Source organism: Colius striatus, chromosome 2, assembly GCF_028858725.1.
Source record: "Colius striatus isolate bColStr4 chromosome 2, bColStr4.1.hap1, whole genome shotgun sequence".
Classification (NCBI taxonomy): domain Eukaryota; kingdom Metazoa; phylum Chordata; class Aves; order Coliiformes; family Coliidae; genus Colius; species Colius striatus.
Genome location: NC_084760.1, coordinates 66,639,273 through 66,663,327, shown reverse-complemented (window position 1 = coordinate 66,663,327; position 24,055 = coordinate 66,639,273). Strand labels below are relative to the sequence as shown.

The window sequence follows — 24,055 nt, the reverse complement described above, 5'->3', positions numbered from 1 at the left end:
AATCAGTCTTACACCTCGATCGTGCAAATGGCTCAGTCACCATCTGATTTTATAGACAGCAGCCCAGCGATATGACACCAGTTGCAATACCTCTACTTCTGCAATGATTTTAGTAGTTGAAGTTCTGCTTTGGATCAGAAATTCAATCCAAATTTACAATCCTGTTACTTGAAAATGGAATTTTCAAGACCTGTTTAAAGAATTAGAGGTTTAGCTAAATTTTGTGAACTTACAAATCTAATATAAATAATGTAGCTAATATATTCATTCTGTGGCAGAACAACATGACAAATGAACCAGTTTACCCCTTCCTTAGACAGGGTTGTGGGGTAAACTTAAAACCATTGATGACTTCCACTTTAAGTCTCAATGCAAAGAGGTTTGGCACACCTCTATGATTGATGTGCTCTTTCCTCTAGAGCATCATTTCCTCTGCCACAGGACCACTTTATTTTAAAGGCCCTTGGAACAAAAAGTCGAGGTAACAAACTCCATCAAGCTTTGTTTTCTTCTTTATTCTCAGAAAATCCATTTTGTTGTTATTTTGTTCAACAAACAAATCCCTTCTCAGTTAAACACTGAAGAATTGTTTTAATTAAACGAGTACAATTTTTCCTGGTTTTCCCACTGCCAATTGCAACATTCCAATTACAGACTGTCTCAGGAGTCTTATAGATGCAAAAAGAAGGGGGGAAAAAATAGGAAGTTGAATTCATGAAAGTATTGTGAGTTGACAGCTTTCGAAGGTTTTCCTGAGTCCTTGGAGTTTAAATATCTAATATCCTCCAGATATAGGTTTTGAATATCATCCTCTCTAATCAGAGTGGTTTTGGTTGGAAGGGACATTTTACGGTCATCTAGTCCAACCCTCCTACAATAAGCAAGGACATCTTCAACTGTATCAGATTGCTCAGAGTCCTGTCCAGTCCAACTCTGAATGTTTGCTGAGATGGGGCGTCCTACAACCTCTCAGGGCAACCTGTTCCAGTGTTTCACCACCCTCATGATGAAAATATCTTATAAAATGCAATATGAAATACATATGAAATAAAGCAGAGAGCATGCAGTAGACTGTTGTTAAAAGATCAGAATTAAATGTGTACTTATCTACTTCATTGATCTTACTAATATTTACAAATACTTAAAGGTCGGTGTCAGGAGGACAGAACCAGGCTCTTTTCTGTGATGTCCAATGATAGGACAAGGGGCAATGGGTACAAGCTGGAACATAAGAGGTTCTAAAGAAATACAAGGAAGAATTTCTTCACTGTGGGGGTGAGGGAGCACTGGAACAGGTTGCCCAGATGGTTTGTGGAGTCTCCTTCTCTGGAGACATTCAAAACCCAACTGGACAAGTTCCTGTGAGACTACTCTAGGTGGCCCTGCTCTGACTGAAGGGTTGGTCTAGATGATCTTTTGAGGTCCTTCCCAACCCCTGAGATTCTGTGATTGCTGTGCATGGATACAAGATAGGACACTGCTCTCTCTACAATGCTACTTCCAATGTTACCTGGGTGCTCTTAAGGCTTCAGCCATTTGCTTTCCCAGGAAACTTGTAGCCCTGATTCCAAATAGTTTGAGCACTGACAGGTTATTGAGTTATGGAGAGGTTATGGAGACCTACCAATGGGTGTGAACATCTTCATCTTTCAGTCACTAATACATGTAGTTAGACAAAATGATCTCAGGTCACTCACAGATACAGTATGCCATAGCAGGCATTACTTCTGCAAAAATGCTTTGCATCCAAGCAAGTTTTAGTTATGATTCAGCACAGATGCTGTTCATAGTGGCTACATACCTAGAGCGAGAAGTGTGATAAGCAACTTACTAGCTAGACTGTACTGTAGTAAGTGGAAAGAAACATTTTCCCACCTCCTCACACCTGTACATGAAGTACTTCTCTTGCCTAACAATTTAAACAAGTCTATGACAGAGAGATTATCAGGAAAACAAAAGTCCATTACAAGTATTAGTTTAGTTTAATCAATAATAAGTTCAAACCCAAACACCTTGGCCACTACCAGCATTTTAATATTACTATCAAACACATCCACTGAAAGCAAAATTAAAAAAATAAAGGGCTTACATTCTGTCAACCATCCTGTTTCATTACTAAACGGTAACAGACATGTTAAGGAAATCACTCTCTATCCATCACAGAGGCAGAAAGGAGCACAAGTAAAATCTATTTTGAGAAAGTGTTTCATCAGAGGCACTGTAATAAAGTTGGCAGAATCTGGACTGAAATGTCTTATATTGTAATGCGAAGTTTCCCAAGAGTGGAAAATATGCACATTCTGTGCAGCAGTTTAAGACTGGACATTTATTTCTAATGATACTTGTGTGACACAAAGACTTCAAATGTACCATGAATCTGCAGAAGGAAAGACTTTTTCTTCACAAACTGAAATAATAAAAAAATGTTTGCGCTCCTTGTGCCTACAGATAGAAAAAATTCAGAGGTGACATCTACAGCAGCTGAGGATACCACTCAACTTTGCAGCAAGTAACGACCATAACGCAAATTTTACTATGCCCATAGTAATGTGCAGCATTGCAAGGGGCTGTTAGCAGGAATGAACCACAGAACGGTCAGGGTTGGAAGGGGCCTCTAAAGACCATCCGGTCCAATCCCCTGCTAAAGCAGGTTCGCCTCCATTAGGTCACACAGGAACACGTCCAGGAGGGTTTGGAAGCTTCTGGAGACTCCCCAACCTCCCTGGGCAGTCTGGGTCAGCACTCCCTCAACAGCAAGGTTTTAGCTTGTGTTTAAGTGAAACTTTTTGTGTTACAGCTTGTGCCCTTACTCTTAGTCCTGTCACTGGACACTACAAGAATAAGTGTCACCTCATCCTCCTCACACCCACCCTTTAGGTGAGGTTCCCCTCATTCTTCTCTTTTCTAGACTCAACAGCCCCAAGTCCCACAGCCTTTCCTCATCAGAAAGATGTTCCAGTCCCCTGATCATCTTGGTGGCCCTACATGTTTACAATAATCGCTACAGCGCTCACAAGGGCCCTCTTCCCGAGTCACACAGCACAAGGACGAAAAGTAAAGTCCTCCACTTCCCGCTGCCCGGGCCGAGCCGGGCAGTAGCTGCCCGCCGGTCAAGGGGCAACCAGGGCCAGGGCCTGCGCTGGGTGCGTGTGCCGCCGCCTCCAGTCCCAGATAGGCCGAGCCCCTCGCTGGGGAGGCGTGCTGCACACGGACCATGCCACGTGCGAGGAGCGGAACTCCCTCACCGCTGCCCTCACCAGCACCATCCCCACACACCTTCACCTCCCGCCCCACGCATCGTTAAACGGCCACGCGCCCCCTCGTAACCGCCCCCCGGCACTGACCCGAGTCTGCGCTTCCGCTTCCCGCCGGGGCGGGGCCGCGCGTGCGCTCGGCGGCCGGGCCGGCCTCAGGGGACGGGGTTGCCCATGGCCCTGCCTCTGTCCGCCCTCCGCCCCCCCGACACAGGCGGAGACAGCGGCTGCAGCGGGCCCCTTCGCTTGACAGCGGCGGGGGGCGAGGCGAGGGTCGGGCTGGCTTGAACCGTGGCTGTCCCCGCCCGCGGCCTGGTGTGTGTCCCTCGGCTTTGTACGGCCACAATGGGGCCGAAGGGGCCATTGTACCCCCGAACAAACCCACAGGCGGGACGGGGCGGGGGGGTCGGGGCATGAGGAGATGAAAGCGTCACGCACCGAAATCGACTGAGCACTATCCTCCCCCCACCCCCCCCGAGTCGTACAGGGGAGATTTATGTCGCCCCTGGGTTGGGCAGGCTGTTGAGCCGCGTTGGCCCGGGGAAACAAAGCGGCCCGGGAGGGCGGATGCCAGCGGCGGGACCAGGCCCGGCCCGGCCCAGCCCGGCGCGGCGCGGGGAGGGCGCCGAAGTTGCGCAGCTTTGCTCGCCACTTGCCGGTGGCGAGGAGCTCCCGCTCCGTTCCCCCGGGACACCGGCCCGGCTGCGGACGTGCTGGGAGCGCGACCCGCTTCCACCCCGCCGGCAACAGGTGGGGACCTGAATAACTTCACATGTTTTCAGGGGGAGAAAGAGGGACGGGGTGGGGGAGCCTGTAGGAGGATTAGATCAGAAGTTATTGCCAGTGAAAAATTAAACAGAGCTGTGCTCTGGGGAGCACAGATTAATATATTTGGTGACTCCGCATTCACAAAGCCTCACCATTGTAGCCGTGTCTGAATGCCTGTGAATAGGATGGAGCATATGTGGCCTGTCACCGCAGGTGCCCACATCTGTTCGTCTCCAGGCAGATGCTCTTAGAAAAGGAGAGAGCATTTCCAAAAGCTCAGGCCCGCCCTGTCCATACCCATCCTCGTTCTTATAATCACCTTCTGCAGGAGTTTCAGTCCCCCACATCCCCCTCCCTCCTTCCCCACACATGGAGAGATGCAGAAAGAAATAAAAACAGCGCAAATTGGAAGTGGCTTGGAAAACCCTAGAAACATACACTCAAACTGCTTCCCCCCCGTCCCCTCCCCAAGTTTATTAGCAGCAGGTTTTGCACTGCAGCCAGCGCACAATGTGCAAGATGTGCACACTGCGCAAAGGGGGCTGCAGGCCACGGGGGAACAGAAAAACTCTTCATGTGTGAAAATGCAGTGCAATACAGTGGCATGCTGTGCTGGCTGTCCCAGGGAGAGAAGGGTCTGTGCAGCCACTGTCTGGGCTGGTATTTTGTAGCTACTACTTAGAATTCTGGCGTAAGGTGATGATTAATAAAACCAGGGAAAAGAGAAGAGAGGATTTTCTTGAGAGAGCTGGTGAACGTGGTGAATACTGCTACTGAAGTCAGTAGCAGAAAGGAGTATTTCCAGCCATCCAGAGAACTGTCATAATCAGAAAACACATTTCTGAGAAGAGTCATCATTTTTTTTTAACCTGAGTACATGATCTGAGCCTAGTCGCTCCCCCTTCCTGCTCTGTGACACTCCTGCCTCAGCATAGAGGCTGAGGCTGAGACAAGCCTCAGCATAGAGTCACACCAGGCTTGCCTGACAGGGCAGATGGAGTGCTGGGCAATCTCAAGATCATGGGATATTTTGGATTGGAAGGGACCTCGGAAGATCGTCTAGTACAAATGTGATCCATGGTTTCTAGCATGGCAAAGATGGTGAATGTCCTTGGAGTTCAAGGGGAGCAAAGAGGCTAGTTCTCCAAACGTGAGGCTGAGTTGCTCCCCAGAAGTGCACAGGTGGTGAGAGCATTCGAATGGCTGTGTCCTGAAGCAGAGACAGGACGAGGCAGTGGGACCCGCCCAGCCCGGGACACCCACGGAAGGATTCGCAGGAAGGTGCTGTCCCGGACCGAGGGTTGCCCGAGGGCCCAGGGGAAAGCAGAGTGAAGGGAATCCTCCTTCTCCCGGGCCCCCGATGTCCCCTCGTCCCTGGGAGGTGCGGCCAGTGGGCTGTCCGAGGCTCTGCCCCCCGGGCGGGCGATGCGCACCCTCGCAGAGATATGCAGACCTTCACCCTTTCCACTTTGGCAGCAACGACAGCTCCCGCACACATGTGACTAATTTTATCTCTCGTAGTTTCCCACAGGCAAAATGCCGTCGGAAGCAAGCCAGGGAGCAAACCCAAACAAACAAGTAGCGCAGGAGAGCGGGGCGGCGGGGATAGGGAGGCATCGTTTTCTCCTCGTGTGCAATCAGTAAAACATACAGGGGCCACTTCGGGATTTGCCCAGGGAAGGGTTGGAGAGCAGCTGGCCACGGTAATCTCCTCGGGAGACAAAGGAATGCCCCGTCCCCGGATCACAGGTAAACACACAACCATTGTCATGAAAATGAGGGGCTAGGATAGGGCCAGAGCAGATGATTTGCGATTTGAAAAAGGGGACTGGCGGGGGAGTGGGGGGAGGGAAGGCCCAGAGCTGCTTATCTATCATCTGGCCTCGCTGTGTGCCAGCTGAGCCACGCGACTTCCCTTTCTTATTCTAATCAGCACATGCCTTTGCAACTTTGGGCTAACCTACACGCGAAACTTCTTAATCCCCCTCTCCGCACACGGCCGGGGCGGCGGAGCGCCCGGCCGGTCCCGCCGCGCCCCCCGCCTGCCCACCCACCCGCCTCGGGTCGGGGCGCTCGGCGGCGGGGCCGCGGGCAGCGACAGCACCCCAGCATCGCCGCCGAGCCGGGGACCGGCGAGGGAGCCGGAGCCCAGTCCCGGCGGAGTCCCGCCTGCCCTCCCCGCCCACCCCGGCCCAGCCTGGCCCGGCTCGGTTCCGGGGACAGGTGAGGGGGGCGTGAGGGTAGGACTGCGACGGAGGGGCAGCCGCGCACACATACCTCCGTAGGGACTATAGACCTAATTAAAATATTATGCACACTCGGCTACACATAGCTCCACACGTACACGTCCCTCCGACGACGCACCGTTCGCCATATGCCCGGAGCCCTCTGTCCCGGGAAAAATGAGGGTTGCGCGCCAGCGACGGCAGTGCGTCGCCCTAATTACCTCCCCCCTCCGCCCCTCTTTGAAATGGCTTTTCCCATAATCTGGCTCGGTTAGGAATAAAAAGTGCGGCTGTTGGAGAGCTCTCGGTCGCGCTCCCGCGCGGCGGGACCGTAAATCCCCGTCGGGAGGGTCAGCGTTGCAGGAAGGGTGTCGATTAGGGGCAAGGAGGGAGAGCACAATTCCCCACCAGCCCCAGCGAGCTGCTGTCAGGCGGCGCCGGGCCCGCCGCGTCCCGGCCGTGCGGGGTCACCGCGCCCCGCGCCCGCCCCCGGGTGGTGAGAGGGGTCCCGCCGGTGGCTGCCCCGGCGGGGCGGGAAGGACTGCGGGCGGCCTCGGTCTCGGCCGCGGCAGTGGGGTGGGCGACGGTGCGCGGGCGCGGTTAACACCGCGGGGGCGGCGGGGGGCGACGGGCGAGCGCGGTGCGGAGACACGCGGTTGGGAGCGAAAAAGCACCATTTGGTTGCGAGCAGATGGCTGGCTGGGGGGCTGATCGCGTCTAAAGGCGTGTCATCCCCCTTCAGCGAGAATCCCTGAGGGCTCCCCTTGTCTTCGAAATCAATGAAAATTAAAGTGCAGAGAATGGATGAATAGTTAGACCTCGAGTCCCTCCTTTGTTCGCCTCAGCTACTGGTGGGCAGGAGTTAAACTACAACAGCCTCCTATAGAAACACTTAAGTTAAACAGTCTCCCCGTTAGCCCAGCATCTGAAAGAGAGAGGGAGAGGGGGGGAAAAAGCAGAAAAAGGAGCTTTCTGCTTGATTTCCCCAATACAGAATCGCGTGGCATAAATTAAGCTGGAGAAGAATGAGCGCCGTGGGCAGGATCCTGCCGGCTCTCACGGCGCCTTTCAGTCACGCTCAGCAGCGGTAATCGAGAAATCTGTGCCACGTCAATTTAACAAATACCCGGTACCGAAGGGGGGTTGTTAAGGATTTGGGGGCAAGTTTTTTCAGGTCTTTTTTTTTTTTTTTTCTCTTCTTCTTCTTTCCCTGTCGCTAGGTTAAAGCCCTCGCGCGTGTAACATTTTATTTCCAGTTTTTTAAGCAAGGGGATGCTAATGGACCAACTTTCTACCTCTCGCAGATTAAAAGATCCGCGGTAATATATCACTTCTCGCCTCCATCGGCGGGTTAACCCCAAATTTCGAGTCACATATTGTCCCCTCGTCGTGTCCTCCCCCCCCCCCCCCCCGCTTAGTAAACTAGATACGAAGTGGTTTTTTTACACCTCCTCCCCCCACCACCTCCCCCCCATTCTCCCTTTCCTGAGGATAACGCCGTAGCAAAGTTTGTGAAGCAGCGGCAAGCCACTTGAAAAGATGTTGACGCTAGGTGGCAAAAGTATTGTACAGTTAAACCCGGCGATGCTGCTGCCTTCCCCCCCGCCCCTGCCACCCCCCGGTCCCCGCTGCAGCGGCTGGGCACAACGGGGGCGGGCGACCCATCCTGCGGAGACCTGCCGTCCGTTCCGCTCCCTCCCGGGCCGCCCCTTCCCCTCGCCTGGGTGCCTGCCGGCTCGCTGTCCCTCTCTCTGCCCAGATAGACCCCCGGGGTAAAAAACATCCTCAAACATTCCTGTACATTTAAGCTTTCGCTTAAGCGTGGAGGGGTGGGGAGAGGTGAGAAGAAAAGTACCTGGATGTAGATGGCTCTTTCGACCAAAATTAGATGCAAAGGACACGCAGGTTGAGAAGCGAAACGTTGCAAAAGTCTGCTGAGTTTAAGTGCTTAGGGTACTTGCCCGAGTTTGGGGTAGATGCCTACCCGGGGTAAATGAACGCTTCAGCTACAGTCCTGGAACGGTCAAGAAGAGCTGGTCTGAATGAACTCATTAGTGATTTTCTTTTAATTGGTATTACCCGATGCTTTTACTTTAAGAAGTCTTTAAGGGTTTTTTTTTTTTTCTCCAGCGTATTCTAAGATAATTTGTGATCAAGGCATCTGCTTCAATGAAAGTCACATTTTGCCATGCAAATGCACGTTTCAACCCAATAAAGTCGCCATAATAAGGCTTTTAGCACGGCATACCTACAGTGAGGTTATTGTAGCCAAATCCTCTCCTTTCGCACACAAGCTTAATCTGTGCTGAAATGATCTGTTACAATTAAAATGACATTTACAGAGACAGTTACACCTTGCATCCTAATGAATCCGCCTGCGCCCACCGAAGGTGTTTAAACAGGGGGCCCGAACAAAATGGACAGCCCCGCTTCGAGTAGCATGCCAGAGTCGCCCTCCAACTTTCATCCCCCGCTCCCAGCCATCATTAAGAAACTGCTCAAATGGTAATCATCTCTATCCTTCTTTCACCGCACCAGCAAACTCTTTCCATGTTTTTTAAGATCGAGACAAAAGTTCTAGTGTCTGATGGATATGTAAAAAAATAATAAGGTGGCGGTTGGTGTAAAGTTGGGTTGGTTTTTGTGTTGTGGTTGGTGTGCTGCTTTTTTTTTTTTTCCTTCTTTTTACGGCGGGGGGAAGTGGTGGAAGAGATTTCTTTAAAAAATGTGGGGACATTGTTGTAGAGGCAGTAGCGTGCGCCGAGGGGAGCTCTTTCTCTCCCTCGCATTGTGCGGGGAGCAGGTGCTGTCTACATTACCATACAGCTGAGAGCACAAAGAGCTAACTGATTCAGCCCTCACACAATAACAAACGGCCTTAATGACAGCCACGCGAACGACACACACCAAACTCACTTTTTACTAAGCTGAAGGAGGAAAAAAGAGAGAGAGAGAGGGAGAGGTTCCTGGCGATGATGATAATCATAGAGTGGTGCGGGAACCGGGCGGAGCGGGCAGCTCTCTCCGGCTCCCCGTGGCAGCGGGGACGGGACGTGCGGAGCCCCGCAGATGGGTCCGGTCCCCTCGGCGGGTCCCCTTCGCGAACCCACCTGCGCCCTCCCCTGCCGCCGGTACTCCCGGGAACCTCCCTTCCCTCCGCCGGCGGGATGAGCGAGGGGAGCGGAGCTGAAAGACGAGCGAGCAAATTCATCCCCCCCCCCCCCCCCCGCCCGGCCCCTTCCCCAGTTATCCTGGTCATGCCAGGGGAAATGCGGGGTGAATTTCAAGGCACCAGATTCCCCTTGTTGCGGCTCGCTGGCTCCCGCCTCCCTCGTCCCTTTAAAGCCGAAGATGCCCCTTGGAAGTGGTCGTGGTCACGGAGTCACTTTTTGGGGGTACGGCGGCTGCTTTGCACGTTTCCAGCGGTAATTACAGTTCGCCGGTCCGCGGCTCGTTCCCTCGCCGGAGCGTGCTGCGCTGCCGCTCTCCGGTGCGGCGGGGGTGTTACCCTCTCCCCGGAGCAGAAGGGGGATTCTTGCGGTTACCAAATTTGCAGGAATGTAAATGAGCACGTTTTGTGAGCGCAGAGGGGAGGGGGAGGAGGGTTGCACATTTTACAGCTCACTGACCATTTGGCGATCCATTGAGAGGAGGGTTTGGAAAAGTGGCTCCTTTGTGACAGCTCTAGCCAGATTGGGGGGCTGCTCATTTGCATCTCATTAGGCATGCAGGCGGCCGGCGGGATATAAGGGAGGCAGGCGCCCAAGGAGAGGCAGATCCTTAGCGCTTCACCCTCGGAGAGAGCCGCCGAGCCGCGGCGCAGGGCAGAGCAGGGCAGAGCAGAGCAGAATAGAGCAGGGCAGGGCAGGCACCCCCTCCCTCCCCCGCCCGAGCACACCCGGACACGCTCAGTGGGCCGCTATTGAGACACGAGCTTATTTTTGTTGGCTGGGATTCCTCTAAAAACAAAAGTAAGCCCGCAACAAGGGAAAAGAGCTTCTCTTCTTCTGAAAAAAAAAAAAAAAAAAAAAAAGAAAGAAAGAAAAAAAGAAAGAAAAGAGGGGATCAAAGCTCGGACGTGACCTGCTGCTCCGCTGCCACTGCCGTTTGACACCCACCAGCCCCGACGTGCGCAGGGCGAGCGCAGCCGCGCAGAGCCGCTCCCGCATCTCACCGCACCGGGAATTACCGCCGCTGCCGCCTCTGCAGGGATTTCCAGATCGCCGATTTTTAATCTTCCTTGGGAAGCCTTTTCTCTGCCTCTGTTGGGAATTAAGTTGCTTTTATTATTTTTAAAAGATATTTTGTTTTCTTCCTGGAGGAAAGAAGGAGCACCGTGGATTGGGAAAGAAAAAAGAGTTTAGCAGATTAATCTTAACTTTTTTTTTTTTCTTTTGCCATCCGAAAGAGCTGTCAGTCGCCGACAGACCACCTAGAGGTATCGACAGAGGGGAAACAAAAAGTCAGAGACTCTCCTAAAAGAAGGAGCCCGTGACACTAACTCTTCCAGCTCTGCCAGGGCAAGCGGCTTTGGCCGCTGTGTTTCTTTTTTTTTTTTTTTCTTTTTTCTTTTCTTTTTTTCGCGTTCCCCCGAGAGACACTTTCCCCTTTCCTCTCTGACGAGAAGACCGGGGGAGGGAAGCGAGGGCACCAGAGCTGCCCCTCCAAAATGGGAGGTCGGTTCCTGCTGACACTCGCCCTTCTCTCTGTGCTGCTGTCCCGCTGCCAGGTAAGTGCCTGCGGGGTCGCTGGCAGAAATACCTGAGGTGGTCCCTGCACCGGGGGGTCCTGCGGGGGTGCCGGGGGCTGTGGCTGCCAGCAGCAGCCGGGAGAAGGGCGGGGAAATGGGGGGGGGGGGGGTGGCCTCGGGGTGGGGGGGTGTCCGTCCCTCTGATGCCCACCGGGGTCGGGCCGCGGGGAGCAGGCTGGGCTGCTCTGAGGGCTGACGGCCGCTGTCACCGCCTCGCAGGTCGGCTGCTCCGGGGTGTTCGAGCTGAAGCTACAGGAGTTTGTCAATAAGAAGGGGCTGCTCAGCAACCGCAACTGCTGCCGTGGGGGCGGCCCCGGCGGCTCCGGGCTGCAGCAATGCGACTGCAAGACCTTCTTCCGCGTCTGCCTCAAGCACTACCAGGCCAGCGTCTCCCCCGAGCCGCCCTGCACCTACGGCAGCGCCATCACTCCCGTCCTCGGCGCCAACTCCTTCAGCGTCCCCGACGGCGCGGGCGGCGCCGACCCCGCCTTCACCAACCCCATCCGCTTCCCCTTCGGCTTCACCTGGCCCGTAAGTTGGAGGGGCGGTGCAGGAGGAGGTAGCCCATCCTACCACACCACCCCACACACCCGGGCCACCAGTGGAAAGACACAGCACGAGTGTCTTTCCAAGGGGCCACTGATTCCCCTGGGGGTGTCCTGTAATTCCCGGGGGACTCAGGGCTCTGCCCTCTGGCCCTGCCCTCTCTCACGCTCTCCCTCCTGTCTCTGCTCCTTCTTTCCTCAGGGTACCTTCTCACTCATCATTGAGGCTCTGCACACGGACTCACCTGACGATCTCACCACAGGTAACTGTCTTGAAACACTCTTCTCAAGGATAATCCTAGCCCTGTCACCCCACTTAGCCAAATTCTTCGTGTTGTGCAGCATGTTCTCCCCATCCCATCCCATCCCATCCCATCCCATCCCATCCCTGGGAAACCATAGGAAGAGAGGCCAACCTGTTGGCATGCAGCCCTATATGCCTGCCTCTGCGGTTCCCCTCCCATGAGACCCACATTGAGCATCTTCTTATGCCCCTGCCTACGTTGGGATCCCTAATCATGCCTTTCCTCTCCCCTTTCACCCAGAAAACCCCGAGCGCCTCATTAGCCGCTTGGCCACCCAGAGACACTTGGCAGTGGGTGAAGAGTGGTCCCAGGACCTGCACAGCAGTGGCCGCACTGACCTCAAGTACTCCTATCGCTTTGTGTGTGACGAGCACTACTATGGGGAAGGCTGCTCCGTCTTCTGCCGCCCTCGGGACGATGCCTTTGGTCACTTCACTTGTGGAGAGCGTGGCGAGAAAGTCTGCAACCCAGGCTGGAAAGGCCAGTACTGCACTGAGCGTGAGTGTCTGCCTTCTTGTCTCCTTGGGTGCTGGTTGCAGTCATGTCCTCTGAGCTCTTGTGGAGGCATTTCTCTGATATCAGGTCCCACAGGAGAGGGGGAACCAGGCTACAGTGCATGGAGGTCTGGTGCTGTGTATAGGCTTTACTGCTGTGGGGGGCAAGAGGTCCTCAGCATTACTCAGACAGCCCATTCTCAAGCTAATAAAATGCTGGTGCCAACATTACACTCTTGGTCATCTGCTATAGACATCAAATCTGATAGCAAAATGCTCAGCAGTTGCTTGAGGATTGGTTAAATCTATCAGCACTACTATTTATACTTGGCCACCCCTTCAACCATGGTACACTGGTGTCATCATCTACATGGCTTCAGGAGGGGGAGCTAGGCTTTGGCAGCATCCATGTGGCAGACCTATTGGTAGACTTGTTACGGTCTAATGTCTTGCCACCTTGTAGTAAGAAAAGTGCTGGGAAGTCCAAGACACTCTCTGTGGCAGTGCATTTCTCACTTGGAGTACTCATAAACTGCCATTGACAGAGACTATTACACCTGGAGCCACAAGAACATTCAACTTCTTCCCCATCTCTCTCCTGTGCCATTGCCATGATCATTGCTACTAATACTGAGGGATGTGAGCTTTAAAGTACACTTGAGCTTGAAGTTGTTGAGGAATGTGATGTGTTGACACATCAGGAAAAGATGGACAGTAAGGGGATCAGAGAGGATAGTCAGGGATGTCAGATACCTGCAGCTTTGTAGAAGATTACTGCCCTTTTCAGATACATAGAGGTATACACCCAAACATGCACACAGAGCTCCTGCTGCAGTGTGTGATGGCATTCTCTGTTTGCACGTATGCACGGATCTGGAGTACGGTGGCAGATGACGTACTGGGCTAATCATCAAGGAGCCAGGCAGGCGAGGAGGGAGAAAGCAGTTTTCTCCTTGTTTGTTGTTTTTTTGTTTTTTTTTTTTTCTCTTAAAGCCCACCTACACCATGGTCTCAGCTGAGCTGCTATCAAACGAGCCCAGATTGATTATTTGCACTGTTAGTGACTGCTAGAATGCTTTTGGCAGTTCACGGTACAATGTTGCACAAAAACAGCAGGCGGAGGGGCTTACATTTCCTTTGATAGCATTTTAAATAGGAACTACAACCTTTCCCATGATCAAAAAGTGCCTAGCCCGGTTGTGTCAAGGGGTGGGAAAAAGGAAGCATTTTGATAATGAGCTCTTTCGGGGCTGTCAGCACTTTTAGATGCCTGTACATCGCTGCTCTTCCCATTGCAAAGTTGTCTTTCTTGACTCGTTACGTATGCTCTCTGCTCTGCTCTCCCTCTTGGAGGCAGAAAAAAAAAGCAGCTTGTAGCAGTGATGCAAACTTACTGGGCAGGGGAGATGTGTTTATGTGTGCACCCAAAAAAGAATGTGTTGCCGTTGGCGAGCAGAGCTGCCGGGCGCAGATTACTTCCCCTCGCTTTGCTCCCAGCTCCATTCTTTACAACTTGGAGGCGATCTGATTATCAGCGCCGATTCTTTCTTTCTTCCCCCCCACCCCGCCTTCCTCTCGCATGCCATTGTCTCCGGGCTGGCTTTGTTGAATTAAAACTTTGCAGTGCCTGCTTAATGAGTTCCATAACCAGGCGAAGTAATGAGCAGAAGTCCCTTTTCCCTTCCCCCCCGCCCCGTTTCCCCATCCTCCCTCCCGCTGGCCCGCTTACCTCTTTTACCAGGGCTGTACCCACACACCCACCCCTTTGCAGAGCGGGAGGGAGGAGGGAGGAAGAACTTTAGACTTTTTTTTTTTTTTTCTTATTCAAATAAATAAGTTGGGTGGGTTTTTTTTGCAGCGAAATCACGCGCGTGCCATAGATTAGCTGTGGGCAGGGATAGGCTGCCCGGCCGCCGGCCGCCGGCCCCATTGGCTCCGGGGCCGGGGTATTGTTGCAGTGGGGCAGCTGCTGGGAGAGAATAGACAATAGAGCAGCTGTCTTGCACTGGCACCCTGCACACCAGCTGTCCACTCTTATCTGCACACACACTTTCGGGGGGGATATTAAGAGGTGGAGTTGTGTGCATAGAATAGGAAAAAAGGACTTCTGACCCTCACTGGGAAGGGAAAGGGAGGGGGTGGGGGGCGGTGAGGGGCTGTAGGGAAGGGAGCAATTGTGAGCCCTCTTTTGTCTGTGTGCAACTGTATTAAGAAGAATGCTCATCCCTGGCGATAAGTAAAGTGCCCGGTTACGGGGGCACTGCAGGCTCCAGAGATTAACTCAGCTGCGCTTAACTGCCCCGACCTGGTAAAAGGGGCTCCCTCCCCAGCCCACCCCACCGCAAGGCGCTCTTGGGATTGGACTTGTAAAAGGGAGGCCTTGAGCCCCAGTGCTGATGTCTCTCCCTTCTCGGTTTGTTCACAGCGATTTGTTTGCCTGGATGCGATGAGCAACACGGCTTTTGCGACAAACCTGGGGAATGCAAGTAAGTTTTCCACTCCCCTCCTGCTTCCTTCTTTGTCTTCCATGCTGATGTTCTGGTGTTAAGTAAGCGACTGGTCATTTGAAGGGTCGGTTCAAATGCCTTTTTTTTAGATGGTAATTTGAGAAATCCAGGTGATGCCAGATCAAAGTATTAATCTACAAGTCAAACAACAGTGCTATTAATATTAACCTAACAAGTTTACGGGGCTGTGTGCAAGGTTTAGCTGTTTGTTATGAGAGTAAACAAATTAACTACCTGGAACCATAGCTCTATCTAAGGAAGTGGAAGAGATAGCTGGGACCGATGAAAGCTGATGCTACGGTTGGACTCGGTGACTTTCTCACATGAAGGATCACTGAGGCCTTTTAGGAAACTTGATTCCTGGCATCAGTGTGTTTGCAGAGTTTGCGATTGGGTTTCCAACTGTGAGAAGTCTAAATCTGACGAGACTTTGTTGGGTTTTTTTTCTTTCCTCAGATGCAGAGTGGGTTGGCAGGGTCGATACTGTGATGAGTGCATCCGATACCCAGGCTGCCTTCATGGTACCTGTCAGCAGCCATGGCAATGCAACTGCCAGGAAGGCTGGGGTGGCCTTTTCTGCAACCAGGGTGAGTTCTCAGTCCTTGCCCGAGTGTCTGTTTTAAAAGCAAGCGGGTATTTCCAGCTCATCCTCTCTGTGCTAGAGCCTTGCAAAGTAGCAAGTGTCTTGACTATCCTCTTTTTTTTTTTTTTAAATAAAAATATAAATCATCTTTTACAGACCTGAACTACTGCACCCACCACAAGCCCTGCAAGAATGGTGCCACATGCACCAACACTGGGCAGGGGAGCTACACTTGTTCTTGCCGACCCGGATACACAGGTTCCAACTGTGAGATTGAAATCAATGAATGTGACGCCAACCCTTGCAAGAATGGTGGAAGTTGCACTGTAAGTTTGAGTTGCTTGTTCAGTCTGAAACCCCAAGAGTGGAGCCAATGTCAGTTTTACTGATGTTTGAAACCCTTTTTTGGGTTTCAGAGCAACTTCAGATAAATCTTTTAACCATTTCTCTTTTTCCCCTCCCCCTCCCAGGATCTCGAGAACAGTTATTCCTGTACCTGCCCTCCAGGCTTCTATGGTAAAAACTGTGAGCTGAGTGCAATGACTTGTGCTGATGGACCGTGCTTCAATGGTGGGCGATGCACCGACAACCCTGATGGCGGGTACAGCTGCCGCTGCCCCCTGGGCTACTCTGGGTTCAACTGTGAAAAGAAGATCGATTACTGCAGTTCCAGCCCTTGTGCTAATGGTAAGGCCAAACATGCTGCAGGGACCTTCTAAGAGGAGATCATCCAGCTACTTGGGCTTCTGATCTGGAATTCATAACAAGGCCCACTGACCAATCGTGGTCCAAGTCGTGTCTATAGTTGACTTAGTGGAGGGACTGTACTGAATGGTGTGGTTTGGGCTGCTGCTGCAGACTGCATTTTCCCAAGGGGTGACTGTGGCCAGGTAGCTTGGCCTGAAACTTTGCTGCAACTTTTTGGCAAAGACCCTTTGTGGTCTGTGGATGCAAAATGCCATCCAAGTGCTAAATATTATTACTTGTAATCTGGTAACAGTAATCGTCCTGTTTTGATTAAACTAGTGAAGGCTTTCCTTACTGCAGTCCTCCTCATTCATTGCTGCTCAAGCTCTGTAATGTGAGATTGTGGTGTTAACCTGATCTGGACTAGCTTTGATGTCCAAGCTGAGCGAAATTTTTAAAAGGGAATAGGATGGAGAATGAAAATTAGATCTGATTGACAAATATCTTCCTTTAAAAATAAAAACAACCCTCTACTTTTCATGGTGGGTCAGACTTTGCAAAGGTTAAGCTAACCTCTGAGAAAGCAAGCTTTTCTCAGCTGCCAGTTGTGACGGTTGCCACGGGAGCAGCAGGTGGGAGGCTGTCGGGCCTGGCTGCCCACCGCTCAGATCTTGGTCCCCCCTTTGTGTCTTGCAGGAGCCCAGTGCGTAGATCTGGGGAACTCCTACATCTGTCAGTGCCAGGCTGGCTTCACTGGGAGGCACTGTGATGACAATGTGGACGACTGCGCCTCCTTCCCCTGTGTCAACGGCGGGACTTGCCAGGATGGTGTCAATGACTATTCCTGCACCTGCCCCCCGGGATACAACGGGAAGAACTGCAGCACCCCGGTGAGCAGATGTGAACACAACCCCTGCCACAACGGGGCCACCTGCCACGAGAGAAACAACCGCTATGTCTGCGAGTGTGCCCGGGGGTACGGGGGGCTCAACTGCCAGTTTTTGCTCCCTGAGCCGCCTCAGGGACCTGTCATTGTCGACTTCACTGAGAAGTACACAGAAGGCCAGAATGCCCAGTTCCCCTGGATTGCTGTTTGCGCCGGGATTATTCTGGTCCTCATGCTGCTGCTGGGGTGTGCTGCTGTGGTTGTCTGTGTCAGGCTTAGGGTGCAGAAGAGGCACCACCAGCCTGATGCCTGCAGGAGTGAGACTGAGACCATGAACAACCTGGCGAACTGCCAGCGCGAGAAGGACATCTCCATCAGTGTCATTGGTGCCACTCAGATTAAAAACACGAACAAGAAAGTAGACTTTCACAGCGATAACTCTGACAAAAATGGCTACAAAGTCAGATACCCATCAGTGGATTACAATTTGGTGCATGAACTCAAGAACGAGGACTCTGTTAAGGAAGAGCACAGCAAATGTGAAGCCAAGTGTGAAACGTTTGATTCAGAGGCAGAGGAGAAAAGTGCAGTACAACTAAAAAGGTATCTCTCACATCTGAGCACAGGGGGGAAGCTTGACTGAAGAGGGTGCATGTGACTCATAGGTAGCATTAAGCAACAACTATCTGACCTGTGTTGTCTCTTTTTGTCCTCAATAGTGATACTTCTGAAAGAAAACGACCGGATTCAGTATATTCCACTTCAAAGGACACAAAGTACCAGTCGGTGTATGTCATATCAGAAGAGAAAGATGAGTGCATCATAGCAACTGAGGTTAGTATTTTGCCTGGCAGTTAGAACAGCAAAGCCTCAGTGCACAGCTCTCATCTAGCACACATCAGTGCAGTTAAACTCTTTTCTGTGGTGCCACAGCCATTTGTACCTGTTGAAAGACAGCCAGCTCGAATCTGTTGTGCTGTGGATATGTTTTAAAGATGAGATCAGTGACTTGCTGTTGTGTATATTACAGCTACCATGACTTTTGCAGACAAGGATATGATGATAGTGGGGTTGTGGTCTATTGACCTGCCCCTTGGTGTACATCATACAGAATCTATTCTTTCCTGGCATAGAGTCCTGACCCTCTACAGCCTTACAGCCCTCTTTTTACTTTCCGTTATCCTCTCCTGATCTTTGCTTGTGTTCTCTCTTACCAGGTGTAAACCAGAGGTGATATGTCAAGGTGGTTGTTCAGAAAGATTTCAGAGGACACGTGCCCCGATGAATGCTGCTGAAAGAGGAATGGGAGATAGATTCCTTCACTGACTGCTGCTGAGAAACTAAATTCAGACTTGAGCTGGTTCTCTACTGAAGTTAGCAAAGTGACTGCAAAATAAAGAAACAAGATGGACACCAGGCAAGGGTCTGTGTTCAAGGATTACTGTTGCACTGCCTTTTATGAATTTTATCATTGCACTATGGTCAGTTGCTTTTCTATATATATTTAAATGAACGGACTTACTTACTACATAAGAAGCATGCACTGCCTGAAGTGTATATTTTGGATTCTTATGAGCCAGTCTTTTCTTGAATTAGAGACACAAACACTGCCTTTATTGTCTTTTTTTATACTAAAATGTGTTTTTACTAGGTGAGAAAAAGTGTGTTATTTTTTTGAATCTGTAAAAATATTTTCATGATAATTGTAAAGCTTGAGTATTTTGTGATGTTCATTTTTTTTATAATTTAAATTTTTTGGTAAATATGTACAAAGGCACTTCGGGTTTACGTGACTATATTTTTTTGTATATAAATGTATTTATGGAATATTGTGCAAATGTTATTTGAGGGGTTTTTTTTACCATTTTGTTAATGAAGAAATTCATTTTTAAAATATTTTTCCAAAATAAATATTATTAATGATAACAAGAGGGCTATGCTTATTCTATAACTCGTGATGAACTGACTTAGCCTTGCAATCAGGCATCCGATGGGCTGCTGTGGACTCATGCGTGCATGGGATAGGCCTGAGGCCTATCACAAAGACTGGGCAGCACCTCATTCTGGGCAGCGTTTTCTGAATTGATCACCCCACAGTTGTGCTCACTCTTATACCAAAGGCAAATGTCTGTCAAAACCTTAAGGAATGTTTGCTTGGTTGTGTGAGACTGTCTATATATAAGCACATAGATGGCATTGCTTCTTGAGGAGTGTGCTCTGTTGTAATTCAGATGTGGGGCTCATCGTGACTCAGCTTTTAATTTCTCACAATCTCAAAGGCTTGCCTGGAGTCCAGGGAAATTTGAGACACTAGGGGCATGCCAGTGAGGGCCCTCTGCTCAGTTCTTTGATGTGCATCCATGGGATGTGAGTTCCCCTGACCACACCTTCTGGGGAGGGCGGCACTTCCTTCTCCAGGAAAGGCTGACACTGCAGTGACTGGTGGCTTCAACTTTCCAGGCTATGATACTTGTCAGGAGTATTAGTAGCATTTTTGGTTACCACTCTGCCCCTGATCCCTGCTTAGTATTGGGGCAGAGCGTGACCCCATTTCCTGGCCTGGCCCCAAGCCCTCAGGCAATTTCCCCGGCCTGGCCCCGAGCCCTCAGGCAATTTCCCCGGTTTAGTTTGCTCTAACTAGTTCTCCTCAGGTTGTGCCACGTGTTAATTAGCAGAGGCCCTTCAGAAACAAGAAAAGTGTTCTACTCCAGGAAAAAAAAGGGAAATCTAGGAAGCAATTTCCTTTTTTCTCCATTAAAGCTGAACTCCAATCATTGTGGGCTTCGAGGACCCAGTGGAAGTCCTCTGTTCCCATTCACTGCAGGGGAGAGGGATACTATCCTTAACAGAAAGAGTGGGATGGCAGAAATAAACAAGATATTATCACAGCTGGTGATCTGTAGCCATAAAGTATATATATGCTCCCCCTGTTTTAGTGTACATAAGTACATGAATCACTGGGAATTGTACTTTGGTATGAGGTCAATAGGAAACTCATGCTGACTGCAAGGCCTTGTCTGTCTATAAGGCCTTCTCGCTAAAGCAAACCTTAGACAAAGTCTATCAGCTCACTTCTCCTGAAGCAGCCTGATGGGATCATCCTCTTTATTTATCCCAAAGTGTCTCTTGAGGGAGGGTTTTCATGAGGAGAGTGTGGTAAGATATTAAAACCAAGCCTGTCAGTGATGGTCTGAACAGCATTTTCAACCTGAGTAGTAACATGACAACCTGCCAATAACCAGTCAATTAATCAGACATTAAAAGAAGCACAATGGCATGTACGGCAGCAGGTGTTCAGAAAAACATAGCCTCACGGACTGGCCAAACAATTGAGCCTTGATAGATTTTATTGCCATCTCTGTTGCTGATCTGCTCTTGATCAGCCTTGGGCACATTGCTTTATTTCTCCTTGTCTCCTCTTCCTCCTAAGCTTTTTGAAGCAGGCTTGTCTCTGATGATGTACTGCACTATGCACTGTCAGTGTCATGATCTCAGCTGGGCCCTCTTAACATTGCTTCTGTAGAAATAGCTGTAAGGAGTGGAAGGTCATTGATGGCTGAGTGCCATCAGGTTTTTAGTGCTACAGCAAGTACTACTTTAATATGGTGTCAGGTAAAGGTCTGGAAAAGAGCACAGCTCCTTGTTCTTTTAAAGAGGCACCAAATCAGCACCTTCTCAAGTTTGCTTAAAAATAAAACCTCTTTGGAAATCTCTTTTTTTTCAAGTGTGCTAATTACCAGAAATGCTGAGCTTGGTGAGTGAAGGAAAATGTACTGTGGGCAAAGAGAAGTGCATAGTCTTGTCCTCCTGAAGCAATTTCTGAAACAATTGCTATACAGGTGAGCCCAGCAGTTCCTTCCATTTCTGTATTGAGCAGGATTAGGGCTAGTGCCACAGCAGGATTTATTTTTTGTACAGGATTGTCCCCCAAACCTGAGTGTGTGCGTATACAGGAGCTCTTGGTGACCGGAGCAGACCGAGGCCTGCAGTGTGGAGCACTGAATCCATGCTCCTCATCTTATTAGTACCTGGGTCTGGGGACAAAAAATGGATGTTCCTTTTAAGGGGTAGAGGTTGTGTGTGTGTTTGCCTGAGAGAGGGAGGATGACACATGCAGGTGTTGAGCCATGTGTGCTGGTGGCAGTGAAGGTGCAGGGCTCAGGCAGCACTTGCCTGAGGACGGCAACTCTGCTGCCAAAAAGCAGCAGGAACCTCCCTGTCAGCAGGGTCTCCAAAAGGCCTCCTCGTTCTAAAATGAGAGGAGAGCCTGCCTCGGGAGGCCGTTTAGCTGGGACAGCTGAGAATTCAGGGCCTGATCCAAAGCCCATTAAAAATCCATGGAAAGGCTCCAACGAGCTGCAGGGACACGTGGCTCAGTGCCCCTCCTGACATAGCACTCCCTGGAGAAGCTGCATGTACTGATGCAGTGCTTGTCCCCATGAGGGGGGGGATGTGAAAGCTCATAGCTGGTCTAGTCAGGTCTGCTCATTTCCCTGCACCCCCAGTGTCAGCCTTCATGCTGTGCCAAGACCCTAGAGGCTTGCAGTCTCTCCGCAGGCCCTTGCTGCACGGCTGTTCCTTGATGCCCACCACCACCTGCAACATCTCGTCCCCCTCACCCTGCAGCAGCCAGGGAAGACTTGGCCTTGTTCAGTGCCAGATCTCAACAGGGTGACTGGAGAGGGCACCTCTCAGCCCATGGCTCTGCCTGCAAACCTATTTCTCTGCAGCAAGCAGCATTTATGGGGTTGGCATGGACAGGATGAACTTAGCAATACTGAAACAGCAGGAGAGGTTAGCTGCAGGGAGCTATTAGCTGCTCTGTTTGTGGAAAGGGACTTTTGAAACATAGGAAGCTTTGGGTTCAGACAGCATGTCTTGGGTTTAATTGCAAGACATGGGTTTAAAAATTACTTTAAATTGATAGTTGTGCTTACTTTGTACACGGTGCAGGAGGACAGCTTGGGTGTCAGGAACCTTGGGTACTATTCCTGGCTCCGCCACAGACTTGATGTGTAACCTTGGGAGAGGAAGGATGGTCTTGTGGTCAAGGCACTGTGGAGAGACTTAGTAGGGCCCCCTTCTATTTCCAGTGCTCCCTCCAGACTTCCTGTGCAACCTTGGTCACTTAATCTTTCCAGGACTTTAGGAAAATGGGGGCCTCCTGGTTGTGCAAACAGGGAGAAGGTCATTTGTGCTTGTGAGAGGATACCGGTGGTGGTGGGGAATGTTAAAATACCCTCCAAGGCGGGTGAGGCTATTTCCTACCTCTGCATGTCTGATGGCTTGTCTGCGAGGTGGCGGGCTATTTTTGCAAAGCGCCTTCAGATGCTGCTATGGAATAAAGAACTCCTATCACAATTGAAACATCCATCATCTCAGAAAGAATACGCAAACCCTGTGCTGACAGTGGGGGGACAAACTGGTGAGGGGAGGGAAGCAGCAGCAGTGGTATAAGTGTGTGTACAGTGTATATGCAGGGGGAAAAGTGATGCAGCTATGCGTCCACAGCCCAGAGCAGATGCCACACACAGGAGTGCTAATGTGTGGGGCTGCAGTACTATCAGCTTCTACTCACAAATCAGCACCTGCAATCAAGGTCTGTAGCTGTTTCGCTGCTGTAGCAGATTCTCTTCCAGCAAAACCATTTTGCAGGTAGAGGTACAGATTAAACTTGGGACTATGAGGGACGAGGAGGAAAGCTGCGGAAATGATAGAGATGGGAATTCACCACCAACAGACCCTAGGAAGCCTCCCTGTTGTTATGGTTTAACATCCAAAGTCACATATTTCAAAGAAAATGACCTGAGAACTACTTCTAGGCCAAATCCAAAACTGAGCAGCAATCTCTCATGCAGCCTGGAATCTACTTATGTCAGGTGAATGGCAAGTCTCTTGTCGCTTTGCCCCCAGGAGCCACTTTTTTCACCTGCCTGTTAATACCTGGCTTTCTGCGTGTGTCTCTGCTACTTACTATGCAAAGTCAGAGAAATCAAGAGCCTGGCCAGAAGAGACCCAATGTGCACTATGAGGCAGGTTTTCAGGTGGAACATGAGGCCTACTGTTGAGAAAACATGATGGCTGATCCTGCTGTTCTCAGTGAGGCAGAGGTGGATGACTGAGCCACTGCTACTTACGGGCTACTGCAGAAACCAGAAACATTTCAAGACCTCTTTGTGCTTTCGGTTCAAAGTGCAGATAAAGGGAGGTGGATTTTTTAGGAAGCAAATGGTAATGATTAGAGTTTTTAAGTCTAACATCCATTTGTATTAGATTTGATATATACAGCCTTCTCTTTTTGAGAACTCTGGAGGTCACAGCATCCTTGTGACAGGTTGGCTTTTATTTTACTTAGGAAGAAACATCCTATGTCTTTTCTCCTACTACTGCAGCTTCATGTCCTGCACCAATAAACTGCAGTCTGTCCCTGTGGCCAGTTGGTACGGATCAGTCTGCATCTATAGTGTTAAACCATCTTACTTTCCATATCCGACTATGGCTCCTAATTTGTTCCTAGGAACAGCCTGAACACGGCAAACTATGGGGGCAAAAGCACTGCAGAAACCACTGTAGCAATGCAAAGATACAAATGATTGTGCTCCAGAGACCAGGAATTGCTTAATTTTCCAGCACAGGTGTATCCAGAGCACCTTAGTGAGTGCCATGTTCAGGAACGCCTTACTCCTTTGCATAGACATGGAACACTGTGTGTGAGCTGGGAGATAACTGTGAGAGTCAGTGCAGACTCATGTCACCTTCTAGGGGCAACTGTTTGAACTGGCATTGCTTACTTTAAAGCCTGCTCTGTGCATGGGTTATATATGACCAGTGTTATTTTTTTTGGTATAAAACTGTACCAGCTGAGCAGCCAGCGTGCTTGTAGCTGCATTGGAAGAAAGGTCATGTTCATTAATGCAGATACCTTTCTTTCCCTTGTATATTTATCTAAACTATGCTGGTAAAGGCAACTTTATACCATTGTGCTCTCTAGTACATGGCTGTGTGGCTATAAAGACACAGGTATAATTCAGGAAATACCTGGTTGTTCAGA

General features: G+C 50.5%; 2 protein-coding genes across 11 annotated transcripts in view; one reads left to right on the top strand and one right to left on the bottom strand.

Annotated features, from left to right (window-relative positions):
• The window catches only part of FAM120B (family with sequence similarity 120 member B), a 56,992-nt gene extending 53,620 nt beyond the window's left edge, over positions 1 to 3,372 (bottom strand). For all 8 annotated transcript variants that reach the window (XM_061990912.1, XM_061990916.1, XM_061990909.1 and 5 more), the window contains exon 1: positions 3,345 to 3,372. The gene's annotated coding sequence lies outside the window, so the exon portion shown is untranslated. The remainder of the gene's footprint in view (positions 1 to 3,344) is intronic.
• A 2,330-nt stretch (positions 3,373 to 5,702) lies between these two features.
• DLL1 (delta like canonical Notch ligand 1) lies at positions 5,703 to 18,845 on the top strand. 3 transcript variants are annotated; one of them, XM_061990907.1, is made up of 12 exons: positions 5,703 to 5,771; positions 10,656 to 10,976; positions 11,217 to 11,528; positions 11,745 to 11,805; positions 12,088 to 12,345; positions 14,767 to 14,827; positions 15,305 to 15,435; positions 15,588 to 15,757; positions 15,902 to 16,118; positions 16,815 to 17,607; positions 17,724 to 17,838; positions 18,222 to 18,845. In XM_061990907.1, exons 2-12 carry the CDS (start codon positions 10,917 to 10,919, stop codon positions 18,225 to 18,227), a joined length of 2,184 nt encoding a protein of 727 aa, XP_061846891.1. In that variant the 5' UTR covers positions 5,703 to 5,771; positions 10,656 to 10,916; the 3' UTR covers positions 18,228 to 18,845. The 3 variants fall into 3 exon arrangements, with proteins under 3 accessions (XP_061846891.1, XP_061846892.1, XP_061846890.1); XM_061990908.1 differs by lacking the exon at positions 5,703 to 5,771 and adding an exon at positions 8,543 to 8,752; XM_061990906.1 differs by lacking the exon at positions 5,703 to 5,771 and having other exon boundaries at positions 10,295 to 10,976.
• Positions 18,846 to 24,055: the final 5,210 nt, after the last annotated feature.

Coding starts and splice junctions, on each gene's coding strand:
- DLL1 (XM_061990907.1), top strand. CDS start 10,917: ATGGGAGGTCGGTTCCTGCTGACACTCGCCCTTCTCTCTGTGCTGCTG. Junction 14,828..15,304: donor GACAAACCTGGGGAATGCAA/GTAAGTTTTCCA, acceptor TTCTTTCCTCAG/ATGCAGAGTGGGTTGGCAGG. Junction 15,436..15,587: donor TGGCCTTTTCTGCAACCAGG/GTGAGTTCTCAG, acceptor CATCTTTTACAG/ACCTGAACTACTGCACCCAC.